Source organism: Misgurnus anguillicaudatus, chromosome 7, assembly GCF_027580225.2.
Source record: "Misgurnus anguillicaudatus chromosome 7, ASM2758022v2, whole genome shotgun sequence".
In the NCBI taxonomy this organism is placed as follows: Eukaryota; Metazoa; Chordata; class Actinopteri; order Cypriniformes; family Cobitidae; genus Misgurnus; species Misgurnus anguillicaudatus.
In genome coordinates this window covers 39,078,828-39,104,373 of record NC_073343.2, presented here as the reverse complement: position 1 = coordinate 39,104,373, position 25,546 = coordinate 39,078,828, and the positions used below count along the sequence as shown (strand labels likewise).

Here is a 25,546-nt window from a genome sequence, read left to right as displayed (position 1 = left end):
CCTTCATAACTTAAAAAATACAGCTAAGTAGCACCATAAAACAAAATAATAACATGATAACATAATAATAAACATGTTTTGACAAAAATGTTAAAAAATGGATTTATCTCGTTTTGCAACCAAACTCTTCAAATATAGTTTCTCAGAAAATGCATTTATTACCAATGTATTCAACTATCCGTTTACATTTTACTAAACCACTGATGATAGAGTCTAGAGACATCAGAAAAATATCAGTCTATACTGACGTTATTTATTTTAAAACATTTATGCATTGTGACAATTCTGAAAATTTGCACATAACTATGGAAAATAAAAAATGCTTTAACTTTGCATGGGTAAAACATTACTTTTTATGATAAGGTTGACGTTTGCAAGTATTAGAAGGGACAATACTCCATACCTGCTTCAAAGAGCATATCATTAATCAAAAATCATCATAAATGCACATTATTAAAAAGAATATCAGTTGTTTCCCACCTTTATTATTTCTGCCAATAACATGCTATAAATCTATAAAAGCAGTTGAAATAGGGTTCATAAACTACAGCTAGACGACTAATCCATGCTAAGTAACAAATAAATCCTCTTTTCAAAGTTTTTGAAGCCTTAAACCTTTAAAACAACGCTCTATTGTATCCGAAACACACTGTATTTAAGGACTGATAAAGCACAAAGTACCCTTGAGGAATAAATGGGTTTAAATTTGCTTAAAATATTAGTGTACCAAATATCTTTACAGATTATGTTAAAGCTCAACACAACAATCGAGCAAAACGTACAATCACTTTTTGTCTACAGTGTGTAAAAATTCCTTCGCCTCTGCTGTCATGATGAACATTTTAAGCAGCATTAATAATGCAAGATGGCTGTAAAAACTCACCTAGCCGTGATAACAGGTCAGTCAGAGAGCACAAGACTCGCTTTAATGACCTGGATCTGTTTGGAGGAAAGTCATTAGGTGTGTTTGACTTCTTGCAGCGCAGCAAGAAACGACTGGCGAGTGACGTCAAAGAGTGAATCGAAATTAGACGTATGGTTTCTCGAATCGTACGTCGAACAAGCCTATTATTATAGTACCATTGTGAACAATAAAGGTCCAGTGTGTAGATTTTAGCCGCATCTAGTGGTGAGATTGTGAATTGCAACCAACGGCTCAGTCCACAGCTCACCCCTCCCTTTCGAAACGCATAGAGAAGCTACAGTAGCCGGTACAGGACAAACACGTCATCGTCTAAAAGGATTTAGTGACAAAACACGCTTTGTAGAGCAGTTTGTCCGTTTATGGCTACTGTAGAAACATGGCGGCACAAAATGGCGACTTTCATGTAGTGGGACCAGCATTTTTTGTAGATAAAACCGGCTCAGTTTAAGGTAATAAAAACAATAATTTATTTTGTAAGGACTTTATACACCACTGATATAATAGTTCTATATATTGCATTTCTGTCAAGAGATCCTTCTAAAAGTTACACACTGCACCTTTAAAGGGTTACATTATACTTTAATACACACACACAACATTTACTTTGTAAATGTTCACACGACTACTATGTCATGATTCAATCGTTAGGAATTTGGTCCAGGTTACGTTGAAGGTCCACAACCTTTGATGTTAAACTGGTTTCCCATCATTATGATAAAGTTTGTTTTTGCTCTTGAAGCGGCTCATTTCAACTGATGTCAACACTGAGAGCATCTGTCCTTGAAAGAAGAGGAGATTTTTCTCCTTCAGATACTGTCGTTTGTGCCTTTTGCAACCTGAAATGGAAAGAAAAATAGATGATTGAAAATGTGTCGTCTATTAATTCCATTTTAAAAGTATAATTACTGTAGTATTATATAGAGAAATGTATACTTACTTATTCTTTTGTATTTCTTTAATTGAGAAATATATAACTTGAAAGAGTGCCTAAATAAAATAAAGCCAAGAATAAAATATAATCACACTACTGTGACTGATCAGTGATTAAAGTGATTTTATATGTCAGTGTTTTATTCTTACAGCGAGAAAGGCGAGTCCACCTTGAACCCCTGCACTCCATTCAAAGTTCAGCGCTTGTGTGACGTAACCTCCAACGGTCGGGCCAAAGAACATCCTTCACATGATAAAAACATTTATGACAAATATTCTTGAATAGCTTAGAAAAAAACGGCTTTTAATACATACCCAGCAGACCATACGGCGGAAAACAATCCAGATACAAGACCCAGCGTGCTCAAGCCTTCCTCAAAGCCATATTCACTGCGAGAATACAAACCTGCTTTACTAAATCTGAATGAATTAAAAGTTCTGGTCTGGTTTATGCATGTCGATACGTTTAATGGATTTGTGTGCTAGTTTATTTGCCTCACTGTGCACAAACGATCATCTCAGCGTAGGTGGGGATACAGGTCATGCACACGGAAAAGCCCACCACAACCAACATGAGGACGGTGAGCCAGAGGTGACTGAATATATTTCACAGATTAGTTAAGTATTCTTTCTTATTTAAAATAACCATTTACTCTCTCATTCGCTTCACCTTTCAACATGGAAAACCGGAAGCGGGCCGAGTAAACAGAAGCTGACAGACGTGGCCATTCCTCCAATCACCATCATCCATTTTCTGAATGACTGTACAGAGAATCAGTTTACTGGCGGAGAAATTACACACAAACATGAATAAATCAACAATATCAGCAGTGTGAAATGATATTAAATAGCACTTACTGGATATTTATCGCTAATTATACCGAAAGCGGGTGATGCGGCCCCATAAGGCAATGACAGTCCGATCATAAGCAACCCAACTCTTCCAGCACTCATATTAAACTGTTTACAAATAAAAAGTGAAATCAAGCCATACTGATGTGTATCCAAAAGAAAGAAAAATCACTATCAATGTCTTATTTATTTCTTCCAGATACCAGGAAATTTCACAAATGTCTTCATTAGAGTTTCAGATGAGATCTTAAAGGGATAGTTCACCCAAAAATGAATATTCTGTCATCATTTACACACTCCCTTTTTGTTACAAACCTGTATACATTTCTTTGTTTTGATGAACACAAATGAAGATATTTTGAAGAATGTTTGGAACCAAACCGATCATGAGCCCCATTCACTTCCATAGTATCCTTTTTCCTACTATAGAAGTGAATGGGGCTCAGGTTCTGTGAACTTTCCGTTTAACACTTTCAATATAAAGTAGGGATGCACCAATAGGATTTGTTTGGGCCGATACCGATTTAAACAGAAAACTTCTGGCCGATACCGATATTAAACACTTGTATACAATACTATACAGTTGGTCTATTAGCTAGTTTATTTCTGCATCAAATTATTTTTACTGAACATGGATTGAATCTAATTAACATTCAACTGACCAATAAAATAAGAGAGGCACAAATTAAGCTAAAACAAATATAATAAGACAGCATGACAACCTTCAAAGGTGGTTTTTGCTATTCAGCATTTATTTGATAAACAACATTAAATATTTTTTTACATATAATGGATTTCTTTATGCAGTTAATTAATGAACAATCGGTATTGGCCTTTCTCGTGCTATTGCCGATATGCCGATGGTTTCAAATTCATCAAAAATCGGCCGATAAATATCGGCGGCCGATACATCGGTGCATCACTAATATAAACTCATACATTTCAGTTTACCAAAACCTAGATTATTTTACATTCATTTTACAGCTACATCTTAATGTAAACAATTCTCTCATTTGTTTCTATTTACATTTTTAGAAGAAACAACTAGGAACTGAAAAATCTTTGGAGAGCTATGAAATATTAAACTGTGAGCAATAACAGGGCTGTACATCTTCAGTGTAAAACTATTGGATCAACATACATTTATAAATCAAGAGTCTACAAAACAAAGGTGCAAGTTTAACCAATAGCAAATGTGCGACATAAACAGCTTGAAGGGATAGTTCACTCAAAAATGAAAACGATGTCATCAGCGACTCACCCTCATTTCGTTCCAAACTCTCAAGACCTCCGCTCATCTTCGGTACACAGTTTAATATGTTTTAGATTTAGTCCGAGAGCTTGTTGACCCTTCATTGAAAATCCATGCACGGCGTGTACTGCTCACGTCCAGAAAGGTAACAAAAACATCATCAAAGTAGTCCATGTGACATCAGTGGGTCAGTTAGAATGTGTTGAAGCATCGAAAATACATTTTGGTCCAAAAATAACAAAAATCACGACTCTATTCTGTTGTGAAGCGCATGTGCGAGAGCAAAGCCACGTGACTGCAGCGACGCGGCTGACGTGTTATCTGGTGCGCCCCCACAGTCTGAGCGAGACACACGCTGTAAGTTTGAAAAAAAATTCACAAACATGTCTGAGGATAACACGTCAGCCGCGTCATTGCAGTCACGTGAGTTTAGTCTCGCGCATGCGCTTCACAAAAGATGCGGAAGAGCAGACAATGGTGAATAAAGTTGTAATTTTGGTTTTTTTTGGACCAAAATGTATTTTCGATGCCCCAACACATTCTAACTAACCCACTGATGTCACATGGACTACTTTGATGATGTTTTTATTACCTTTCTGGACATGGACAGTATACCGTACATAGATTTTCAATGAAGGGTCAACAAGCTCTCGGACTAAATATAAAACATCCAAACTGTGTTCCGAAGATGAACGGAGGTCCTACGAGCCTAGAAGGACACGAGGGTGTCATCAATGAAATCACTTTCATTTCTGGGTGAACTATCCCTTTAATGACTAATTCAAACATAAACTAGGTGGATGAATATATTTACATGTTAATATCAACTCGGTAGATGAGGGCAAAGGAAACTTACACAGATTATTAAAACCAACCTTTTCTATAGCAAATATGGACAGAGTTGCATCCAGGAAACCAATTCCTGAACTCACAGTGAAGACCACGAAACAAATGAGAAGTATCTTTATTCTTGTACACAGTCTGAAGAAGGAATCCTGGGAAGGAACCGCATCTACATAATATAATAAACAGACATGGCGGTTGCTGTGGTTAGAGGACAAACAATAATAAAGCCAAACACAGAGAGTCACTTTACTGAGATTAATGAAGTTAAACCCTGAGGGCCTAAATGGAATGAAATGTTTTCAATGTAAATGTGACCCTGGATCACAAAACCAGTCATAAGAGTGATTTTTTTATTTATACATCATCTATAATAAAGCTAAATAAACTTTCCATTGCTGTATGGTTTGTTAGGATAGGACAATATTTTGGCAGAGATGCAACTATTTGAAAATCTGGAATCTGAGGGTGCAAAAAAATCTAAATATTGTACAAATGAAGTCCCTAGCAATACATAATATATTACTAATGATAAATACATTTTTATTATATTTATGGTAGGATTTGTACAAAATATCTTCATGAAACCAGATTTGTTACTTAATATCCTAATGATTTTTGGCATAAAAAAAAACAAATCTAAAATCTTGACCCATACAGATGTATTCGGTGGCTATTGCTACAAATAATGGTTCTGTGGTCCAGGGTTACAATTGTCTATAAAATCAATCCATTATAATGTGATATTTAATCTGAATATCCACACTAACCAAAACTCGGCAAAATCCACATATTGAGAGGCACTGCGGCAAACAGAAGACATCCTGTGAAAACAAACGGGATTTCATATCCGAACGACTGATACAGCCAACCGCCTATCGGAGGTCCTAATATGAGGCCAAGCCCTGTAAAAATCTCCATAAAACCCTGTAACAAAAGATAGTGCTGTTTTTAGTTTATTCACAAACCAAGCATTTTAACTTTTCGCAAATTATTCAAAACTCCTCCATCAGGCAGTGAAATACGAATCAACCAGTGAGAGAGAGACAGCGAATAACATCATGTAATGATGCTCTCCGGACAAACACCACATCTTTGTAACATGAACAATAGTGTTATTGTTGAGTTCTTAAACATATATAACTGAACTATAAAAAACACACCAAAACAGTTGCTATGTTGTCTGGAAAGACTTTAGCTGAAACGGCGAAAGATGCTGTGACTGCAGCAGCAAAGCCGACGGCGTTTATGCAGCGCGTGATTAAACAGAGACCTATGAAAATTCTCCCATCTGCAACTTGATCGAGAAACCTGCAGAACAAATTGACATTTAGACTAGATCCAATATAAACATGACAAGTATAATACAGTGAAATAACAGCAAGTAGAAGATTTTGTTATTTTTGTGCTAAATAAAACTGTAAAATGTATACACTACATATACACTCGATAAACGTATAGTCCTACTTCAGTAGTACTTGAGTACATGGTGTCTCAAAATAGCACAGTTGAGTGCAATGTTTATCTTAAAAGAGGATAGCTTATGGTGCGTTCACACCAGACGCGAATGAAGTGTTAAGTGCAAGTGATTTACATGTTAAATCAATGCAAAGACGCAATAGACATCCTGCGGCGTGATCGGCGTGAATTGAGCATTTCAGTCGTTTGACCCACGAATCGCGCGAGTTGAAATATCTGAACTTTGGCTAATATTCGAGCCGCGTCAACCAATCAGGCGCTTGCCCTAGTAGTGATGTGATTATTACGATGTAGCGAGCTGAGGTAGAAATACGACACAACAATGGACAGAATCATCTTCGCTGTATGTGGACTCACGGAGCTGTATGACTTTACTTTTACAGAAACAAAAATAAAAATGTTCTTGCTAGTACATTCGCATCTGAATTTCATGTTCAAGTGTCCAACTGTGCACGAATAGAGTGATTTATTCGCTTCATTCGTGTCTGGTGTAAACGCACAGTAAGTACTCTGAGCTCCTGAAACTACAACAAATTCTTTGTGTGATATGAGAATTAATGCCAAAACTTAAAAATCACCATTAAATCGTTACAATAATATTTATTTGCTGTTTTTCACCAGTTCTTTAATGCACATCCAAACGTGACAGATATACTCACCCAAACAGTACAGTACATCCACTAGATACAAACAACCCTGCAACAATCATAAACTTGGCTCCTATTTGGACAATCTGAAACAGAGATCGAAAGTATGGAGCATTGCTATCCATTATGGAAGCAGGATACATTTTTTCACCGTAAAATATTAACTTACATATTTACCAAGGACCAATGATCCCACCAAAGTGCATAATGCATAGATGCCAAATATGAATCCTATCATGGCTTGACTGACACCTTTCTTCTTTGCCTAGGTAATAAAACATGGTAAGTTATCTCAGACATATTTCACGGAAATAAATTTATGACATGTGATGTACCCGTTCGGTTGCACAATATTAATGAAAATGTGGGTAACTTGTTAAATGATTGCTAAATGTGATATACAATATGAGATACAACAATGCTTTAAGTTTGTAAAATCAATTTAAAAAGCCTGCTGCATCGACCTAAAACTATGCATAACTTTGCGGTATGTGCATCGCGGTATGTGCGCTGACCGCATACCGGTTGTTTCGATATACTTTGTAGCCCTGGTAGCCGTAAATTTTAATGTTTGGTTCAAATCTACCTTAGACTGCCAAATTTCAAACTTTGCTATAGATTTTGGGTAAACAATGAACGTAATAAAAACGGACTAGAAATATTAAAAAAAAAATTGGCAGTTCAAACTTTCTGCTATCTTACTTAATACAAGGGTCAACTTTGTAGTAAGTCTAAAGGTAGCAAAACTGGTTTGTCAAGACAAGGATATTTACTATAAATATCGTGACATGTAAAATACCTCGTTTGGGAAAAATGGACCCAGGATGGAGTAGCAGATCATTGAGCTGAAGTTTATGGAAGCCATAGCAATAAGTGTTAAAATCTGTTGTCTTGTCATTTTACTGGTTGAGGTCTCTGGTACTGAACATTCACCTACAGTACATGAAGTTAACATGCATTCATTCATCAGTTAACTTACACAGACAAACACATTTTCTCACACATGCTCGATTCAGACTAATTCAGACTCACAACAGTGTTCAAAACACGCGAAATTGCGACAGTCAACAAATTATGTATTTACACACCTTTATCTTCATCAAAATCCATTGTCAAGCCGATGTTTTTCTGTTATTTTGACGTTTCACGGCGGTTTCTTTTGGATTGTGTGACTCGTCCGCTGTTCCGTCAACCGTGAGAACGACGAGGCCCGCCCCCATTTTGTGAACGAATAGGTAATTCAGTCGAACCGATTCGCAAAGCGTTGGAAAAGTTTGAGCGGGGTGACGTTGCTTGTGACTAAACAGACTTTTTATGACAGACAATAATGTTATTACTAGTTAAATAAGTACGTCTGAAATTCTGGACACGTTATTCATTGTACAACAGTTTTAGCCGTTTATTCGAATCGACCTGTCCAAAGGAACCGATTCCCTAGAACGAATCAGAGTTGAAAACGCTCAGAAAGGTCTATGGAAATGCGCACTTTGCGGTGAATTTTTTAGTGTTGCAGTTGGTGTAGTGCTAAATTGTACCCATTATTTTATATTTTACTTAATAGTGTAGTGGCAAAAAGTATTGAATCTCCATGATAAAAACTCAGAAGGAAAAGGTTCCAGGTGCCAAATGAAAAATGACTTTATATGAGTAAAGTGAAACAAAAGTGAGACAAACAACACCCCTCAAAAAGGTGCTCTGTCTGCCCTTCCAACATCTGACATTTTTATACAGTATGATCAAACTCTTTCAATTATATTGAATTGTATAAAATCGTATAAAAAGCGACATATTTTCAAGCGTCAACAACTTTATCTGTAGGTGTGCACACAGCTGAAAAATATGCAACTAAACAGGTAGCTGTATATTGATATTGAAAAGCAACACAACTTAGTGGCACTGTGAAAACCACAGTAGGTAGACTACAGGCATACAATATATGATATTAACAGTGATACAAAAATTAAACCTACGTATTGACTCAAACAGCAATTTCCCACAATAACTATTTTAATACCATTTTTATTTTATGTTTGTATGTGTGTGTATGAAAGGCTGTAAAGGAAAGAGACTTTTACTGTGGGCCTTGATTTTGATAAGTGCAATTCCTGAACTTTCCAGGAGGAGGCGGTAGCGTTCTTGTCACCTGCTGTGTTATAGTTGAATACTGAGAGAACGTCAGCGGTTTCTCCTGCCTGCCCTTGTGGTTATCGTTGGTGATTTGGTGTTCAAGTGTTAGTACATGACTAATAAGTAAGTTGTTTAATATTACTTTAAGAGATTGATCGTGTTTGAGGTATATTATTTAATTTTGTGTGCACGCATGTGCATTGCTAATTCCTGCAGTTATTGTAGAGTTGTAATTGTTTGTCTAATAACCGAGTGATTTATATTGTCAATCTTGCATTAGTATCCTTAACATTGTGATATGCCTTTGACATTTAAATGGATTATACTGCAGGAGTATTTGGTTTAGTTATTTAAACACTATTATTTGTTTAATGATATCTTTCTACCTTATCCCTCACACATTCATACTAAGTCATTTGTGATCAGCCTAAATGATGTAAATGTGTATTTAAGATTACAATTTCTTGATTGTTAGTTTGATTCGTTACTAAATAGGTTTTTATTTATATACAGCCTATATAAGCATAGTTAACATTGTTGATCCACTCTTATTTAACTGTATTATGTCTTTATTATTTTCTAGACTATGATTCAATACACTTTGAAAAAGAAGCTCCAGTCTCCTCATCATTAAAGTGTTCTGACCGACACACAGGAGTGTTCACTGTATAATTTCAAGCCAGATCCTATAAGTCTAAATCCTACCTAACAGTGTGGTTGCTGCACACAGTAGCAGCAGCACTTCCAGTTTTACTAGTAAAAAGTATCTGGACCTCTTTCTCACGTTTCAAGTGCTCTGTTTCCATTGCCATGTTGAATCATAATATTGGAGCTCCATTGATAATGGCTTTTCAGTGTCTGTGCGCTTACTCAGAGTCAGTTTACTCAAGAGTTGCTTAAACTAACTCATTTTAGCTGTTTCTAATCTCAGGGTAAATCAACTCGGAGTTCAAGTTTTAACTTATTGAAATGGGCCCAGAGCTTCGAATTTTTGGTGGAAGAAAGTAGTTCCCCCAACAAAGAGGCTTTTAAAATCACCCCGTTGTTGTTTTCTAGTTGTCTTTCTTCAAACTTGTGCCGGCGAACTGTTGTATAAAAGCAATATCGCTCTCGGAGACACATGTGATAGTTCTATATTATCACAGTTATGATAACCTTCGACATTCGGCTATCTAGAGCTAAATTTCACTCCTACTTGAGCGAAATTGCTTAATTATTGTTAGTATTACTGTTATCATTTATTATTTGTATTGTTCTTACTCTTACTAACATTACATTTGCAGGATTGAAAGTGAAGACCCAGATGATTCAACATGACAGCACTTCTGACGAGGACTATGTCCCATCTATCTGTCTTAGGTTTGTCTGCAAGCATCATGTTGTTTTGGCTTGATAAAAGCAGACATATTGTGTAAAACATATAAATCCTAGGTATGTTTTACACCAGAATCATAAACTGTCAGAATAATAGCAACATCAGTTAAATAACTGAATGTGACTGACTGTTGTTGTTTTTTTACTTCTAGAACCACTCATTTTCATTACACCTATTTTAGATCCAATTAAAATTACAATAATAACAGCACATGCTGATATTAATTGTTTTAAATGTTTTATTATATATATATATACAGAACAGGTGACGCTGCCGATCGTCCCCTTGTAGACCTTCTCCTTCTACTTGATGGTCTTCCTCTTGCTGCACAGCTGGGTTCAGCAGCTCCAGTTGTTTCTTCCCGTCCATTTTTCTTTTACTGGTGTCTGCACCTTTAGCTCTTCCCCGTGATGCTTCATGCCGGCTGCTCTGAGAAGGAATCCAGGTCTCATCAGGCTTTGACATGGACAAGTCCAGTAAAGAGTCATCTGTCTATCCCTGCAACATAGTCATATTACAACTATAAACAATTGTAGATATCACCTTATAGCTGACATACATAAGTGTATACATTTGAAAAACTATGAAGTGTTTTTAATATTACATAACTATGTAGAGTGCATAATGTTGGTTAATAATAAAGTTGCAATTTATCATTTATTATATATTAAAACTGTTGTTTTCTTGAAGACTGTACAGTATTGCATTTGATTTTTTATTGCTTTATTTACACTGTTTAACTTGTCAGGTGAAGTATTGCAATGTAAATGAATACAGTTAGTGTTATACAGAAATATGAATCAATCATTATTGCAAATAATATTGGTAAGTCCAAAATAACTTTTACTATGATTAATTTGAACACGTAAAGCTGTTCTGTGTTATCACACCATCGAATTGGACAAATATTCTAACTTCTATGACTAATAATTTAGTTGTAAACCTTACATTATTCGGGTCTAATTCAATAAAATTATGTCATCAAACGCAAACCCAAAACTTTAATACTTAACCTTATCCATTAACATGATTGATCGTTCCCGTCTGATTGTATGGCATGCAGCGGTGGAGTTAAAGACAACAAAACCCATTAATCCTCCTTCATAGCTTCATCAAACCACGCCATTGTTTTCGCCATTGCCATCTAGCGACGGGTTTTATAAATCGCGCTTTTAAGTGAGGCGTCGGTGTAAAAGGATTTTTTTCATTTATTAGTAAAATAGCAATTTAATGAATCAACAAACTCGTTACGTCTTATTTTGTTATGTATAGTCTATAAGAATATGGCATATTAAAAGGTACGTTAATAATTATCATTACAGTATAAAGGCTGTGCACATTGTGCCCCCTTAAAAAATGGTGCATGATGCCCCTGAGTGCAAAACATGTTAGATAGCTATATTGGCATGTTATGTGAAGCTTATACGTTATTTGTACGATGATCTCATGCCCTTATTTTCTTTTCGTTATAGTTAATTTGTATGTTTTTTTACTTTTTTATTTGTGTGTTTGTATTGTCTGATTATAATTTTTATTTTGTATGTTGTTATGAGTATTGTTGTAATGTGATTGCAAGTTAATAAAAAAAAAAAAAAACAGTAGCACACCTAAAAAAAAAAAAAAAGTGCTCGTGCTTTGTACCTCGCTCGGCGGTTTTATCTATAAATATCATATCATTGTGTAAGTACACATATCGATTTGTTTGTTTTTTCGATACTTTGATTGTTTTACACTTGTTGGTTTTGCTCATGTTGTTGCTGATCTGTAAACTCGGGTGCTGATAAAGTTGAAGTTGTTGTAAAAAAAAGAAAAAAAAAGCTATATTGGCATGTTTTATTTTCCAAAAATAAACACAGTCTATTAACAAATAAACAAACCTTACCTATGGAAAAGATGATAGCCGACGCCGGTTACTCGTCAAAATGACAATGGAGAGAAACGCGATTGGTCAAAAGTAAAACACAGGAGAGAAACGCGATTGGTTAAAAGTGAACGTTTTTAACCTTGTTAGAGTTAATCTGACGTCATCCGCATGTGAGTTCTATTCGCGCCATGGAAACGTTTATTACGTCATCCAATTACCTCGTTGCCATGGCGAATGGAATGTTTTGATTCTATTCATATCACTGATTCTCTGAGCGCAAGCTAACGAAATCATTGACAGCACTTACAGACTTTACAGTCACTCAAACCTTTTATACAAAACCTTTAAACTAACCTCTATTTTAAGCGACAAGTCAACCGACAGTCGTAAAATAGACGGAAGTAGACAAACAATATCATGTCTACACCAAAAGATGAGCTCGTTAACGGCGGTGCACGCAGGTTGAAAATCTCTGCAAGTGCAGCCGAACGAGTTATCTTTTTCCTTCCCGGTGCTGTTCCGGAAGAGGAATTAAGCCCAGCTGGTTAGTAAATAATTTACTAAACTCGTTAACCTTTTGAGCCGTACGGGTCGTTTCTCAATCTGAAGGCCGCAGCCTCCGGAGGTCGCATATGTAGGCCGCATACGCCATCAAGCCTGGTTTATTTGAGATAACTGGGCATTACATTCGCAAGTAATAAGCATTCTGCAACAATTACGATTAACTAAGAATAATAGTCAACTTTATAATGGTTAATATTCTGAAATAAGAAGACGCATGCGGCCTACAAATGCGACCTCCGGAGGCTGCAGCTGCTCTCCTCAGAGAGATGCATTGCTGCTAGGCGGTTTTCACTCACAAATTCAATTGCTTATTTTTTTAAACACAATATTATTACCCGAACCAAGCACATAAGTACTACGATGAAAGTTTCCCCCACTAATAAGAACATATAAATCATAGCATTGGGTTTAAAGTGACAGCGCCTCGTTTTTGCTCCGTTAAAGGATGATTAGCACAGAGTATACCAGCTTGATTTTAACACGTACTGATGGATACGTAGTTGTGTTAAATATGTATATTCATAACAGTTTGTATTATATTGTTAATGTTCTTTTGGGTTTTTGAAATTGATTGGCGGTGAGCTTTGCGATATTCTAGAGAGTTACATTGAAATATGTGTAGATCGTATTTTTATGTAGTGACATCAACAATGTTTTTTGACAAATAAAATTCACTAATATGAGAAGATTAGTGTGATATGTGTGCATTGTTAACATGTTTTCACGCTGCCTCCAACAGCTTTAAAATGCATCACACTGTGTAGTATGTAAGCTTAAAATGTTTATGCTTGTTTATAATGTATTGACTGTGTGCTGTGTATATATCTCATACCTGTTTGTTTATAAATGTACAAAGAAAAAGATTTTAAGGCACTTCTTCATTTGTAAATTATAATGATACCTGGTTATTATTAATGTCTGCACGTATTAATATGTGCATTGTATTAATACACGTTTTTAATAAATTAATATTGCATTTAATTTAATTAACCAGCAAAATCACATTGCCAGAAAGACTCCACCCATACGTTGTATGCATAAATATGCAATGTAAAGGGGTGACCGTGGCACAAACTAATTTTATTGAATTATTCGTATTTACAAAAATAGTTTAGCGTGTGTTTTTAACAAACCCTCTAGAGGGGTTGCAAGTTTACAAACATTGCAGGGTGCGCGCGCATCCAGGAGGCAAAAAGCCCGATTGGTGAGCTGATTCGCTACTGCAACAACCTTAATTATTGAAGCGTTCTTTATTGTTTGTATATAAATAAGACTTGATTTTAGTTGGATTTGTTTTTCTGTCTTTATTTTTGCAGTGCTACTGTGATACATGTATGAATTATAATGTTATAATTATAATGCTAGTAACGTAATAGTCGCATCTACTGGTATGTTAACATCAGGCACCCAGCACTGACTCTGTTGGTACTATTTTCCACGCAAAAATTCCTTGGCATTTTACAGACACCGCTACTAGCATACAACACAATGCACGTCTCTTCTTTCTGCCTCTCGGTTGCGCGCGCAACCAGTTAGTGACGTCGCCGTGCAACCCGTCTATTTGTTACAGTTAACTCCACCTGTAGGAACCATTTTGTCTTTGTAAAGGTGTCCACTAGGGGTCACGCTTGTATAATGAATGAATATAGGTAGGAACCTTCCTTCAGGTGACCGTTGTTGCTGGAGGAGGGTTCACAGTACACACAGTTTTTAGACCGCTAAACTGCAAAATATTATTTTCTTACTTCGTATTTTTATCTAAAAAATCTTAATCAAGATGAATATTTTCTTCATGAGCAAAATGACTTAAAATAAGTCTAGTTTTAGACAAAAAAACACAATTTAAGTGAATGTGTGCTTATAACAAGCACAAATATCTGCCATTGGGCTGTGAAAAGTGTTTTTTCCTCACCCCATTGACAGATATTAGATATTTTTTCTTGTTTTAAGCACACATTCACTTGAATTGTGTGTGTGTGTATATTAAAAACACTTTTCACAGCCCAATGGCAGATATTTTTGCTTGTTATAAGCACATATTCACTTAAATTGTGTATGTTTTGTCTAAAACTAAACTTATTTTAAGTATATATATATATATATTACTATAATTGTATTTTACTTAAAGCACATTGTTTAGGCTTGTTAAGTGCAAATGTACGGGCCCTTGGGTCAATGCAGTGAAAAAGTGAGATAGTATTTGTGCACCTGTAACTGCACAAAACAAATGACATGTACAGAAGGCATTTTTCATAGTAGCCTATGTAAATTAAGTGGGTATAAAATTACCAAAGAAAAACATTTAAAGGTCCTGTTCTTTCTGTGTTTTGAAGCTTTGATTGTGTTTACAGTGCGGAATATACCCTGATAGCACACAAACATCTCGAAGACGTCTATTTGATGTCTGCGTTTACATCTGCAAGACGTATTATTTAGATTGTTTGCTCATCTGCAATACGTCTCTGAGACGTTTCCTAAAAGATGTCATATAGACATATTGAAGACATCTGCAAGACGTTTTTGATTTAGAATGTATGTAAAGCAGCTCTTTCTAAGATCTTTATAAGACGTTTTTACACACCAGATGTATTCCAGATCTCCAGATCTTTACCAGACATCTTGCAGACGTACCTGTGCTATCTGGGTAACGTGTTCATGTTTCACGTGTAAAAAACGTGGTATTTTTCCACACAATTTACTTATCTGTATACCACTGTTTTCACTGTCCTTAAAACGTGCTGATGTCTTCCTTGTCTTATGAAGTCCCTCCTTCAAAAATACGTAATGAGTTCTGATTGTGCAGTTTGTTTAGTGTGTTGTGATTCGATAGCAGCTTAGCTTGTAGGCTTTGAAAGGTGAATTCTGTTAAATAAAATTTATCGCCTGGCAGTGAACTTTGAGCCTTATCATTTCGCAGGTATTAATTATGCTATTATAGCAACAGTACACACTAACTAGGGTTTAATAATGGGATCAGAAAGAACGTGACCTTTAAACTCACACAGTGTGAACAGAATGTCTGTTAATGTCTGAAATCTCCATCTCAGCACATGATCATCAAGTTTATAATGCTCCCTTAACTGTTGTTTTCGTTGACTAATGCCTTGAGTGTCAGGTATGAATTTCAAGGCTCAAGGGGTTCAAATAGATCATAATGCCAAAATGCCATGCTAACTGTTTATAATGTGTTGTTTTTTGTTTGATCTGTCCAGCTGTTAGACAAAATACTATTTTGTCTACTCCAGCTCATTGGCCAGTGACTGGCAGCGGTGCACGTGATGCTCAACGGAGGTTGAGCATCTCTGCTCCTGCAGCCAGTCACCTGATGTTTGCTCTTCCCGGTGCTGTAGCGGATGATGAATGGAGCCCAGAAGGTCAGTCACACCATTATATTGACACTTTAAATATATTTAAAGGGGACAGAGAATGAAAAACCGTTTTTACCTTGTCTTTGTTGAATAATGGTAGTCTACCCGCATTCACAAACATACAAAAAGTGCTAGACATGCTAAACATCTCAGTCTCATAGAAATTCCTCTTTTAGAAATGTTAGCCATAAAACGGCCCAATCTGAAAAACTGATGCTTATGACATCACAGGCATCTCCCTGCCCCTTCACTTTAAAATAATTGGCTACATTTTTAGAGTGGCAGCAAAGTCAGCCAATCAGTAATGAGATTGCAAGTTAAGCCAGTAGGGGGAGCCAAATAGGTGCAAAACCACTTGTTTAAAATCCCCCACCCTAATAGAGCTATCTGAGAGAGGTTTTTAGGAAGCTTCTAAGGCATTACAGATCCAAACAAAAAAATTTTTGTCTACATGTCACATCACAGAACAAGGATAAATACCCCGTTCAATCATTCTATGTCACCTTTAATATCAGGGGGAGTAAATAATGAGATTTTTGTGTAAACACAGTATAACATTCATGTTTGTACACCTCGATTGGTTGGTTTAGTTGATGATGATTTAATAGAATAACATATAAATTCCCTATATGGGCTTACACATGACTTTGTTTGAATGTGTATTTGACATTTTTTAATCCTACTGGATGATAAAATGGATAAAAAAGGTTATAGGCCAGTTGGTCATCTGACTGCATGCACTGAACTGTGTATAAATGTGTATGTATGTATGTATGTATGTATGGTATGTTTGAATGTGACCCTGGACCCCAAAATAACTAATAAGTAGCACTGGTTTATTTGTAGCAATAACCAAAAATACAATGTATGGGTCAAGATTAGGGATTTTTCTTTTGCCCAAAATAATTTTGTATATTATGTAAAGATTATTTTTTATGAAGATATTTCGTAAATCAGATTCCAGTCAGTTGTAATAGTTAATAGTTGTATCTTTGACAAATATTGTCCTGTCCTAATAAATCATATATCAATGGAAAGGTGGTTTTGTGGTACAGGCTCACATATACACATTATACCGTAAAATATGTTAAATTTCAGCAATTTTCTAATTTGTTCTTGGTTTCTTGTCTGTCCAGTTGTTAGACAAAATACAACATTGTCTACTTCAGCTCAAGGGCTTGTGACTGGCAGCGGTGCACGTGATGCTCAACGGAGGTTGAGCATCGCTACACCTGCAGCCAGTCAGATGATATTTGCCCTTCCCAGGGCTATGGAGGATGAGGAGTGGAGCCCAGAAGGTCAGTCATATCATTATATTGTCACTTTAAATATAATTAATATTAGGCGAGAGTAAATATGAGATTTGTTTTTGTGTAAACTTGTCCTAATTTAATTATTGATCATTTAAGAATGTACTTTAGTTTTAAAGTTAATGCACTGTGGGTTGTAGTGACATTTGGACCATTTTTTGACAGAACATTGAATTTTTACTTTAAAGTGGTTGTGGAAATCTAATTTGCCAACTTATTTATATCAGCTTAAAGGAATAGTCTATCCTTTTTCCATATTAAACTATGTTATTACCTTAACTAAGAAGAGTTGATATATACCCCTATCATCTTAGTGCATGCACGTTAACGCTGTGGCGCACGGCGACACTTTGATAGCATTTAGCTTAGCCCCATTCATTCAATGGTACCAAACAGAGATAAAGTTAAAAGTGACCAAACACATCAACATTTTTCCTATTTAAGACGAGTTGTTATACGAGCAAGTATGGTGGCACAAAATTAAACATAGCGCTTTTCTAAGCAGATTTAAAAGGGTAACTATATTGTATGGTGTAATAGCACTTTTGGGAGTACTCCGACTCGGCACAGTAACACTCTCCCTCTCCCTCTCATTATGAGAGGGAGAAGGGGAGCGGATTTTTCAGGTGAGTCGAAGATAGATAGCGCAAAAATTGTAAAACTGATTATTTCCCACTATTAATTACATTATCGTAAAGGATTGTAACTACTGTAGCATGTAAATAATGCACATAAATAACATGAGCAAGAGCCCTCAACAATTATATCTAATCAACAGGCACGTCAAACCTAGCTAGCAGGTTGCTAAAACAACAAAATCACCAGCTAACTTGCTTTAAATTTGCAAGAACTATAGACGAATACAATAACAGGCTTATATAACCCCAAAACATAAGTCCACTTACAGTTCTCAAGGACACATGTTTTATCAACTGGCTATCCTCCAGACATGAAGCGGTGTGAAGCGCGTCCGCACTATTCTCCGAGATGTTTCATCAACTGGCTAGTTATCCTGTAGACAGTGACGATCCGGACCACGTCTTTCTCATTTCGGCCATGTGGCGTGCGTGCCTGCTCGCGGTGTGAAGAGCGTCCGCGCTATTCTCCGAGATTCACTTAACAGACTTTTTGCAGCAAATTTCTTTTTGAACGACCTAGTTAAGGCGGTAGGGGTTCCCAGCTTAGGCTGGCCGCCCGAACTGAAAAGTTCTGCGGGAAACCCTGTTAGAGAAGTTTATCACATGTATGTCTTTATGTCTACACAGCTCATGGACTCATGAATGGCAGCGGAGAACAAGGCGCTCAACAGAGGTTGACCGTCTCTTCATCTGCAGCTGATCGAGAGTCCATTGTGTCTTCTGGGGCTTCAGTGCACCACACAATAGACACGGTGGAGAGGAGTACAGTAGGTCAGTAAATCACACAATTATAATGACACCTCAAATGTAATGCAACAAAAAGAAATACATTTATTTATACAGATAGTAAAACAGAGCTCTAGGAATTTTGAGTCGACTACAAATGTGCTTTTATTTAGCCTATTATTTCTTGTTTGGCACTCCAGCGTTTGTTGAAAAGAGGCAAACCTCATGATATAAAGTCACCCAACAGTAATAAAAGAGCATAAAAAGCTGTGTTTAAAAAATCAAGGAAAAGTTTAATCTGTTTTTTGTCTTTTCTATCTTTTAGAACAAAAAACTAAATCACAAAAAAAGAAAGGAAAAAAGGGGAAGAAAAAGGGGAAGAAAAAGGGAAAAAAGGCGGCTATCCGTTCTTTCTTCCAAAAATTATGGCAAGCTATAATTCAGACATTCTGTGTCTGCCATAATGAGGAAGACTTGGATCCATCTGACCCACCTGATCCATCTGATCCTCAGCCAGGTCCATCCGGCCTGGAGCCATGTGCCCGTAGAGATCATGCCGATCTACTCAAGCCAACGGGCTATCACGAACCAGACTATTGCCTGTCTGGTTCTTATACCTTGGACAAAACTGAAATCCAAGAAGAGACTGGTCCCAAACATGATGGTCCCTTCGACCAGGAGCTTCGTGCTCAACCGGATCAGACTTCAAGTCAGTCATGCCTTTTTGGCCTGCAGAGGGCTCGTGAAGACAATCGGCAATATAGTCCCTTCGGACTTGAGCCGGCGAGCTATGAAGAGCGGAACAAATGCCTGTGTCGTTCATTGAATACCTTGGAGACAACTGATATCCAAGAAGAGACTGGTCCCAAACATGATGGTCCCTTCGACCAGGAGCTTCGTGCTCAACCGGATCAGACTTCAAGTCAGTCATGCCTTTTTGGCCTGCAGAGGGCTCGTGAAGACAATCGGCAATATAGTCCCTTCGGACTTGAGCCGGCGAGCTATGAAGAGCGGAACAAATGCCTGTTTCGTTCATTGAATACCTTGGATACAACTGATATCCAAGAAGAGACTGGTCCCAAACATGATGGTCCCTTCGACCCGGAGCCCCGTGCTCAACCGGATCAGACTACTAGTCAGCCAGGCCCATCCGGCCTGCAGAGGGCTCGTGAAGATAATCGGAAATATAGTCCCTTCGGACTTGATCCGGCGAGCTATAAGGAACCTTTGAAATGCCTCTCTGGTTCATTATGTTCCTTGGACACAACTGAAATCCAAGAAGAGACTGGTCCCAAACATGATGGTCCCTTCGACCCGGAGCCCCGTGCTCAACCGGATCAGACTACTAGTCAGCCAGGCCCATCCGGCCTGCAGAGGGCTCGTGAAGATAATCGGAAATATAGTCCCTTCGGACTTGATCCGGCGAGCTATAAGGAACCTTTGAAATGCCTCTCTGGTTCATTATGTTCCTTGGACACAACTGAAATCCAAGAAGAGACTGGTCCCAAACATGATGGTCCCTTCGACCCGGAGCCCCGTGCTCAACCGGATCAGACTACTAGTCAGCCAGGCCCATCCGGCCTGCAGAGGGCTCGTGAAGATGAACATCGTCCATGCTCTGAACAGGAGAAAAGTGATGAAGCTGAAGCTGACCCTGAACCATCTGACCTGCAGTTAAATTACCGGCCTGGAAGTGAGTATACTGTTATTATATTCTGTTTTTTTTTGTCAGCTTTATTTTTCTCTCTTGTCAACTGCTCTTCTCCTAATTGTTTTAAAGGTGTAGTGTGTAACTTTTATAAGGATCTTTAGATAAAGATCTATGTATGACCTTTCATAATGAAGTGTTATGTTTTTATTACCTTACAATGAGACGTTTTTATCTACATACACAAGAGGGTCCCCTTACATGGAAGTCGCCATTTTGTTTCTACAAAAACCCTTAACGGACAAACTTTTTTTATTAAGTTGTCTCCAACGATGACATTGTTGTCCGGTGGCGCTACCATAGCTTCTCTATGCATTTCGGTGAACGGTGGACTGAAACGTTTGTTGCAATATGCAACCTCACCCCTAGATGTACTAAAATGTACACACTGCACCTTTAAACCTGTGCCCAGTTACTGTAATAAGTGTATTTATACGCCAGATGTTTATGTAATACCACCTTCTTGAATTCAACATGTAAAGTTTAATTCTGATGGACTCTTGATTTATCACAATGACTCTTGAGCTTGTCCCTTCATCTTGTCCAGATTTTCGTATTTAAAGGGATATTTCACTGAATAATGAAAAATACCCCATGATATCAAGTAGAGGTCTAAGTACGTTCTTTAATTAATGGGCGTTTCCTAACTTTATAGACGTTTTTAACCATCCAATCAAAAAAGAACCGAAGCCCTTTTCAATATAAGGCAATTTTCAATCTTTCACGTTTTCTGTTAACTATTTCATGTCAATATCACGAGAAAACAAGAACAACAAGAGAATATGATGCTTTATATTTGGTTCTTCGCTCAGTTTATACTTGTATTAGTTACTGACTAGTCTTTGCAAGCAATTTTATTGCTATTATATTCATGTGGCCACGTGTGTGTCTAGACAAAATGCTAATCACTTCTGTTCTTTTTGTGTCGATTGCTTTCCAGGAATATTTAAATTTCATTATGAAATGGGAAGACATATAGGAAGAGGTGCCTTTGGTAATGTTTTTGAGGGAAGACGCCTATCTGATAACAAAAAGGTAAAACTTCATCAACATATAGATCCATGTTCAGTGTTTTGATCTAAATATGTTTATATCAATTACAGGCTGCAGAGTTTGATGTGGCTTAACATTTGATTATTTTCCCTTGTAGGTCGCCATCAAAACAATCGATAAGTCGTTTAGGAACCGGTACATCGAACTTGTAAGTTGGCAGGATTCAAAATGTATCATGCAATGGGGTCCAAATTATGCGAATAATATTTAAGCAACAAACGCTTATTAAATTGCATTGTTTGGACCTCACTGATATACCCCACTGAATGTCTAAAGTCAGCTAACCTCTTTTTAATGTTTTTTTACCAGCCTGATCACCGCATGCCTTTGGTTGCAGAAGTGGCTATAAACCAGCTTTTACTCAAACCGAAGAAAAGCCCACACATTGTGGAAATGTTGGACTGGTTTACTGAAGATGATGAGCACATCATGGTTTTAGAGTATCCGGCTCCCTGCGTGACCCTGACGAAGTTTATAAGAGACAAACGTCGCATCTCTGAAGAGCTGGCACGTGATTTTATGCACCAAGCGATCCTCGGTGCTAAAGACTGCTTTAGGCGCGGTGTCTACCATGGTGACATAAAGCTTGATAACATCCTGATCAATACAGACACAATGAAGCTCAAGTTAATCGACTTTGGAGTCAGCAAACTTACGAAAGCTTGTACCGTTCATGGCGTGGACAAAGAGGGTGAGTTGACTTTGTTTTTTTGTTCCCCTAATAGCACACCATTGAAATTCACAAGGATGGACTGTATGCCATTTTACTATGATTTGGATGCCTTTTAGTAATGAAATGTCCCTGTTTTGTTTACATTACAGAGCTAGGACCTTGTGTTGCAGAGACGATCTGTTCTTTGGGTGCTTTACTTTACAAAATTCTGCATGGAGATGATCAGACTAAACCATATTATGCATTCAGCAAAAGTGATCGGGCTAGAACTTCATCCAAAGGTAAGACAACAGCACTAACAAAACAAACACTGTTAAATGCAAACAAAGCTTACAATATTGGTGACCTCTCACATGATGCAGATACGGTATATAAATTATATCATCATTGCTTTATATAGTGCATATTTCAGAGGCTTGTAGATGACAATACTGTTTATAAACCTATTTTGTATGTTTTTCTACATAAAATCATCCTACATAATGTAAAATACATGGGAAATAACCTTGATTTCTTTAATATATACTGAGTGATGTCATGTCAAAGATTGACCTTAATGTGAAATCAACGAGGATGCTCCTAAACTCATTATTAGATGATGAGACTTTAACCTGGATTTCACAGACAGGGTCACAAATGTCTAATCAATGTTTTTGTTGTGCTTTCTTAACAGAGTGTGAAGAATTCATGGATCTGTGTTTTCAGGATGATGGAGGCAGAAAGCCAAAATTAGATGATCTCCTAAAACACCCATGGATGATGAAAAAATAAATATTGAGTTTATATTTTTATGAAAATGTTATTTATTCATTGATGACAAGAACAATAAAAAAAACTATTGAAATTTCTATTTTTAAAAATTGGTGTGTGTCTTTTTGAGAATACATGTCTGGTTGAAATTTTTAGGAAGCCCTGATATGCAGGGGTAAACAGATGTGAAAGAAATCTTATTTAATTTCTATTACTTATAATAACGTAAGGTAGCCTTCTTTTGCCAAAAAAAGAGCACCAAATGTAATGGACTTTTTAAAATGTTGTTTTACTTGACAAAACATTTTATTTACAGCCTATGAAACAATACAGTAATTACTTTATTTCCAATAAATTGAGATGTACTGCAGTAACATTAGTCCATCCATATGTATAAAGGCAAGATGTCTCGTCCGTGCCGCTGGCCAATTGAGTGGAACGTCTGCATCTGGCGGCCATCCCACCACAGGCAGCTCGCTCATTCGTAGCATTGAGTTTTAACGGTAAAGGTACTTTAAAATTGAACATAACTTGCCTAATTTTCTACCAATTTTCGAACGGTTTGGCGTGTTATAAACGTCAACTATGACACTGCATACAAAAACAATTCATGAAACATGTTAAAGCATCCAGAATTATAGCCACGTTATTAATATTTGTAAGAAACCAAACCGTTTGAAAATTGGTAGAAAATTGAGCAAGCTATGGTCATTCAAACCCACCTGCACCATCAAACCTCATAGCCACGAGTGAGCGAGCCGCCCGCGGCAAGATGGCCGCCATCTCAGTACATGTTTGGAAATAATGATCTAATGAAAAGCATTGATACAGATACAATAAATCCCAAATGGTTTGAGCTCAAGATGTATGTGAAGTCTCTCTCACACATCACTGGTCTCCCAAAAATACATAAATGTCAGTGAAACTATGACATCACAAAAATCAAAATAATTATTATCACACAACTTATCAAATGGCCAGTCATTTATGAAGCTATCAATCAATCAATCAACAAAAAGGAAGCACATTTTACAGAATTCTGAAATTCAAAAAACGTCCCACAATTCAGTGCATTACAAACAAACAAACATTTTGTAGTTATATCTGTAATCCTGTGTGCATGTGCATAAGCTGTAACATATGGAAGCCCATTTCCGCCACATAAGAAAAAAATCATGCTCCGATAAATTATAAATATGACTTTTAAAGTCATATTTATGAGATAAAAAGTCGAAATTATGACTTTTAAAGTCGAAATTATGAGATAAAAAGTCAAAATTATGACTTTTAAAGTCATAATTATGAGATAAAAAGTCGAAATTATGACTTTTAAAGTTGAAATTATGACTTTTAAAATCGAAATTATACTTTTTTATCTTTAAAAGTCATAATTATGAGATAAAAAGTCATAGTTTCGACTTTTTATCATCTCATAATTATGACTTTTTATCTCATAATTATGACTTTTAAAGTCATAATTTTTACTTTTTATCTCACAATTATGACTTTAAAAGTTATAATTTTGACTTTTAAAGTCATAATTATGAGATTAAAAAGTCATAATTATGAGATAAAAAGTCAAAATTATTACTTTAAAAGTCATAATTATGAGATTAAAGTCGAAATTATGAGTTTAAAAGTCATAATTATGAGATAAAAAAATCGAAATTATGACTTTAAAAGTCATAATTATGAGATAAAAAGTCATAATTATGAGATGATAAAAAGTCGAAATTATGACTTTTTATCTCATAATTATGACTTTTAAAGTCAAAATTATGACTTTTAAAGTCATAACCATAAGATAAAAACTCATAATTATGAGACAAAAGGTCGAAATGATGACTTTTAAAGTCGAAATTATGAGATAAAAAGTCATAATTATTATTTTTATCTCATAATTATGACTTTTAAAGTCATAATTTTGACTTTTTATCTCATAATCATGACTTTTAAAGTCATAATTTTGACTTTTTATCTCATAATTTTTTTTCTTATGTGGCGGAAATGGGCTTCCATAGTAGTAAGACGATTGTGGGTCGAACATATATTCCTTTATTGTGGCATGCAATTTAAAGAGATCAATTTCCAAACTCAAATATATAAGATTACAGATATCTTTGTACTGTAGGGTTTCGTTTGTGTTTTGTCCTCCCCAGCAGGCGGCGCTGCAGCTCTAATGGAAAAACATATTGACAATGTAGTGCACCATCTTCAGGTCAGTTCAGATTAACATTAATTTTAAAACACGTTTAGCTTGCTTACTAAATGTAAGGCAGTATTTTAACAGTGGTTCTCAAACTTTTTCAGCGTGCGGCCCTCCTTGTGTACGGTGCATTCCTTCGTGTCATAAAACTTTCTAAAACGTAAAATTTGAATTAAACAAAACATTAAATTATACAATGGAGTGCTGTTGGTTAGTAGATTTGTTTTTCTGAGGTTCAATTACACAGAATGTATAA

The 25,546-nt window shown here is 36.4% G+C and overlaps 3 protein-coding genes and 1 long non-coding RNA gene across 7 annotated transcripts; 3 read left to right on the top strand and 1 right to left on the bottom strand.

The window, feature by feature from the left end:
• Positions 1-228: 228 nt before the first annotated feature.
• Positions 229-8,454, bottom strand: slc18b1 (solute carrier family 18 member B1). 4 transcript variants are annotated; one of them, XM_055172149.2, is made up of 14 exons: positions 8,017-8,454; positions 7,728-7,861; positions 7,098-7,193; positions 6,941-7,014; positions 5,966-6,113; positions 5,573-5,729; positions 4,835-4,971; positions 2,714-2,815; positions 2,526-2,617; positions 2,356-2,451; positions 2,171-2,245; positions 2,006-2,099; positions 1,863-1,912; positions 229-1,761 (listed from the first exon to the last, which is right to left on the bottom strand). In XM_055172149.2, exons 1-14 carry the CDS (start codon positions 8,036-8,038, stop codon positions 1,674-1,676), a joined length of 1,365 nt encoding a protein of 454 aa, XP_055028124.2. In that variant the 5' UTR covers positions 8,039-8,454; the 3' UTR covers positions 229-1,673. The 4 variants fall into 4 exon arrangements, with proteins under 4 accessions (XP_055028124.2, XP_055028125.2, XP_055028127.2 ...); XM_055172150.2 differs by lacking the exon at positions 7,728-7,861; XM_055172152.2 differs by lacking the exon at positions 7,728-7,861 and having other exon boundaries at positions 7,106-7,193.
• A 273-nt stretch (positions 8,455-8,727) lies between these two features.
• On the top strand, positions 8,728-11,088 carry LOC129417464 (uncharacterized). Its single transcript, XR_008635777.2, has 3 exons — positions 8,728-9,178; positions 10,339-10,414; positions 10,690-11,088. It is a non-coding gene; the product is annotated as an uncharacterized lncRNA (long non-coding RNA).
• A 1,619-nt stretch (positions 11,089-12,707) lies between these two features.
• Positions 12,708-21,700, top strand: LOC129417719 (uncharacterized). The gene is made up of 6 exons (XM_055172550.2): positions 12,708-12,838; positions 16,071-16,232; positions 17,363-17,524; positions 18,802-18,945; positions 19,226-20,593; positions 21,549-21,700. Exons 1-6 carry the CDS (start codon positions 12,712-12,714, stop codon positions 21,683-21,685), a joined length of 2,100 nt encoding a protein of 699 aa, XP_055028525.2. The 5' UTR covers positions 12,708-12,711; the 3' UTR covers positions 21,686-21,700.
• A 62-nt stretch (positions 21,701-21,762) lies between these two features.
• LOC141365403 (serine/threonine-protein kinase pim-3-like) lies at positions 21,763-23,194 on the top strand. The gene is made up of 4 exons (XM_073869953.1): positions 21,763-21,809; positions 21,971-22,352; positions 22,484-22,615; positions 23,008-23,194. Exons 2-4 carry the CDS (start codon positions 21,983-21,985, stop codon positions 23,103-23,105), a joined length of 600 nt encoding a protein of 199 aa, XP_073726054.1. The 5' UTR covers positions 21,763-21,809; positions 21,971-21,982; the 3' UTR covers positions 23,106-23,194.
• The last annotated feature ends 2,352 nt before the right edge of the window (positions 23,195-25,546 follow it).